General features: G+C 45.4%; 1 protein-coding gene across 2 annotated transcripts in view; it reads right to left on the bottom strand.

Annotated features, from left to right (window-relative positions):
• The window catches only part of LOC143286732 (uncharacterized), a 74,721-nt gene that overhangs the window by 49,758 nt on the left and 22,463 nt on the right, over positions 1-2,500 (bottom strand). For both annotated transcript variants that reach the window (XM_076594451.1, XM_076594452.1), the window contains exons 5-6: positions 1,782-1,962; positions 85-255 (exon numbers count right to left, since the gene is read on the bottom strand). In XM_076594451.1, coding sequence (XP_076450566.1) covers positions 85-255; positions 1,782-1,962 — 352 coding nt within the window. The remainder of the gene's footprint in view (positions 1-84; positions 256-1,781; positions 1,963-2,500) is intronic.

The raw sequence follows: 2,500 nt of genomic DNA, 5'->3' as shown, positions 1-2,500 counted from the left end.
TACATCCACCTCACAAACTCACACACCGCACCCCCACACTGCCCCCATACCCCACCCACCCACAGACACACATACACCACCCACCAGACTTAGCCTGGATGTCACAGACGATGGGAAAGGCCTGGCCGCGGGCGATGTAGATCTTCTTGGGAGGCTTCTCCAAAAACTCAGGCTTGTCTTCCTCCTCTTCCTCCTCCTCGAGCTCCGGCACAGCTGGGGTCGTCTCCTGGCTGGGCTCTTCCTCGTCCTCTTTCTCTGTGGAACACAGTGAAGGTGTGTGTGTTTTCTGTGGTGTGTTGTGGTGTGTGTGTGTGTGTGTGTGTGTGTGTGTGTGTGTGTATGGGTGTGTGTGGGGGGTAGTGTGTGTGTGTGTGTGGGTGAGTGTGGGTATGGGTGAGAATGTGTGTGGGTGGGGGATGGAGGGGTAGATGGTGTAGGGGGTGGGGGTGTAGGGGTTAGGGGTGGGTGGGTGTAATTGAGTGAGTGAGTGAGTCAATGTGTGTATGGGGGGTGGGGGGGGGGGGGTCTGAGTGTGTGGAGGGGGTTGAGTGTGTTTATGGTATGTGTGTGTGTGTGTGTGTGTGTGTGTGTGTGTGTGTTCGTGTGTGGAGCGTGTGAATGGGTGGGTGGATGGGTTCGGGGGTTGTTGGCCAGGTTTGGGTTTGAGTGTGTGCGTTTCTATCTAGTGTGTGTGTGTGTGTGTGTGTGTGTGTGTGTGTGTGTGTGTCGGGGTGGCGGTAGGGGCGGAGGGGGGGGGAGGGGTGTGGTAGTTTCGTCACTGAAAGTCTGGCTGAATGACACAGGAAACAAATGACTCCCCAGACAGGCAGCTTGTACAAACGAGTCCATGTTTTTAAAACGCTTAGAATTGGGTCTCCGACATTGGGTCTCTGACACTGAGTCTCTGACACTAGTAATTCATCTTTGGTGAAGGTATTTATTTTTCATTATTATCATTTTATTAGTATTACTATTATTATTACTACTACCTTTTTCTATATTATAATTATTATTCATTTATTTATTTATTTATTTATGTAAGCTTATCTATTATTTATACCCCCGTTTTTTTTTGTTTTTTGTTTTTTGTTTGTTTGTTTTTTTGTTGTTGTTTTTTGTTTTGTTTTTTTTTTCTCAAGGCCTGACTAAGCGCGTTGGGTTACGCTGCTGGTCAGGCATCTGCTTGGCAGATGTGGTGTAGCGTATATGGTTTGTCCGAACGCAGTGACGCCTCCTTGAGCTACTGAAACTGAAACTGGTGAAGGTAACAGCATCATCATCACCACCACCACCACCAACAACAACAATAACAATGACAACAGCAACTCTACTCTGGTTAGTACATGTGTATTAGTACATGTACTGTGATTAGTACATGTGTATGATTGTGGTAATTGTTATTGTGGTTGATTCATTTGTCGATATCTTAAATGTATGAACTATTGAATGACTGTGATACTCGCACGTCGTTTATGTCTTTCACGTGACAAGCCAGTTTCTCCTTTGCAGATAATAACATAGTATTCAGTATTCTGTAGGAGGCACGATTGCACTAGTTCTTAGTGCTGCAGTCGGCCTTTTGGGAACCATCCCCAACGCCGACTGTCCTAAAACCCTCTTGGCCAAGAGAGTGGGGATGTAACTTGGGGCAAGACACTCTCCCGCGCAATAATCAAATTCTAGCCCAAAACAGTCAGGACAGCAGTTGCCTCCTCTGGTGTTCTGATAGTCATAGTCGGACACGACTATCATATATTCTGTAACCACAATGAAGATCTTACCCATGACAGTGAGAATGGCGACAGCACTTAGTCGGCGTCCAGCGTCGTTTTTAGCTGCGCATGCGTACTCTCCAGCGTCCTGCGCACGAACGGCTACCAGTGTCAGACTGCCGTCTGCTGACTGCACGAGGTTATCGTCCTTGTCCGGACTGAGTCGCCGGCCGTCTTTTCGCCAGATCACCTACAAAACAAACCGAAGGGGTGTGTGGGGTTGTGGTTATGAGTCTTCGAGATGTGTGTATTGGTATACTATGTCTTGTGTCAATATGTTTTTACGAATTATGGAAAAAAATATTTTGAAAAGGTGTTGTTGTCTCGTTCATCATTGAAAAGGTGTACACACAGAACCATATCACATGATTAATTCAAAACTTTGTAACATTAAACAGCATCAACAATAAAGTAGTGTGTGCATTGTGATTCATTTGCCTTTGAAAGAATGGAACCTGCTTTGCAGTCGGGTGAAGAGAAAAGAAATGAACCTGTTTATTTTTTTTTCTTTCCTTTTTACATGAAGTTATCAAGAGATATCACAGTCAAGGATAAGAATATATATTGAACAATATTCTGAATGTTTGCAGCAAGGTTTTGGGCGTGTCACATTGCAGCTCAAGTGAATAGTATATACATCAGAGTACGACAGAGAGCCACCTGCATTAATGACAGCATCCGGCACACTCTGGCAAATTATTACCAAATTATACCTTCAGGCAAACGCT

The sequence above is a fragment of the Babylonia areolata genome, chromosome 10 (assembly GCF_041734735.1).
Source record: "Babylonia areolata isolate BAREFJ2019XMU chromosome 10, ASM4173473v1, whole genome shotgun sequence".
NCBI classification, from domain to species: domain Eukaryota; kingdom Metazoa; phylum Mollusca; class Gastropoda; order Neogastropoda; family Buccinidae; genus Babylonia; species Babylonia areolata.
This window is presented reverse-complemented; position numbering and strand designations above follow the sequence as displayed.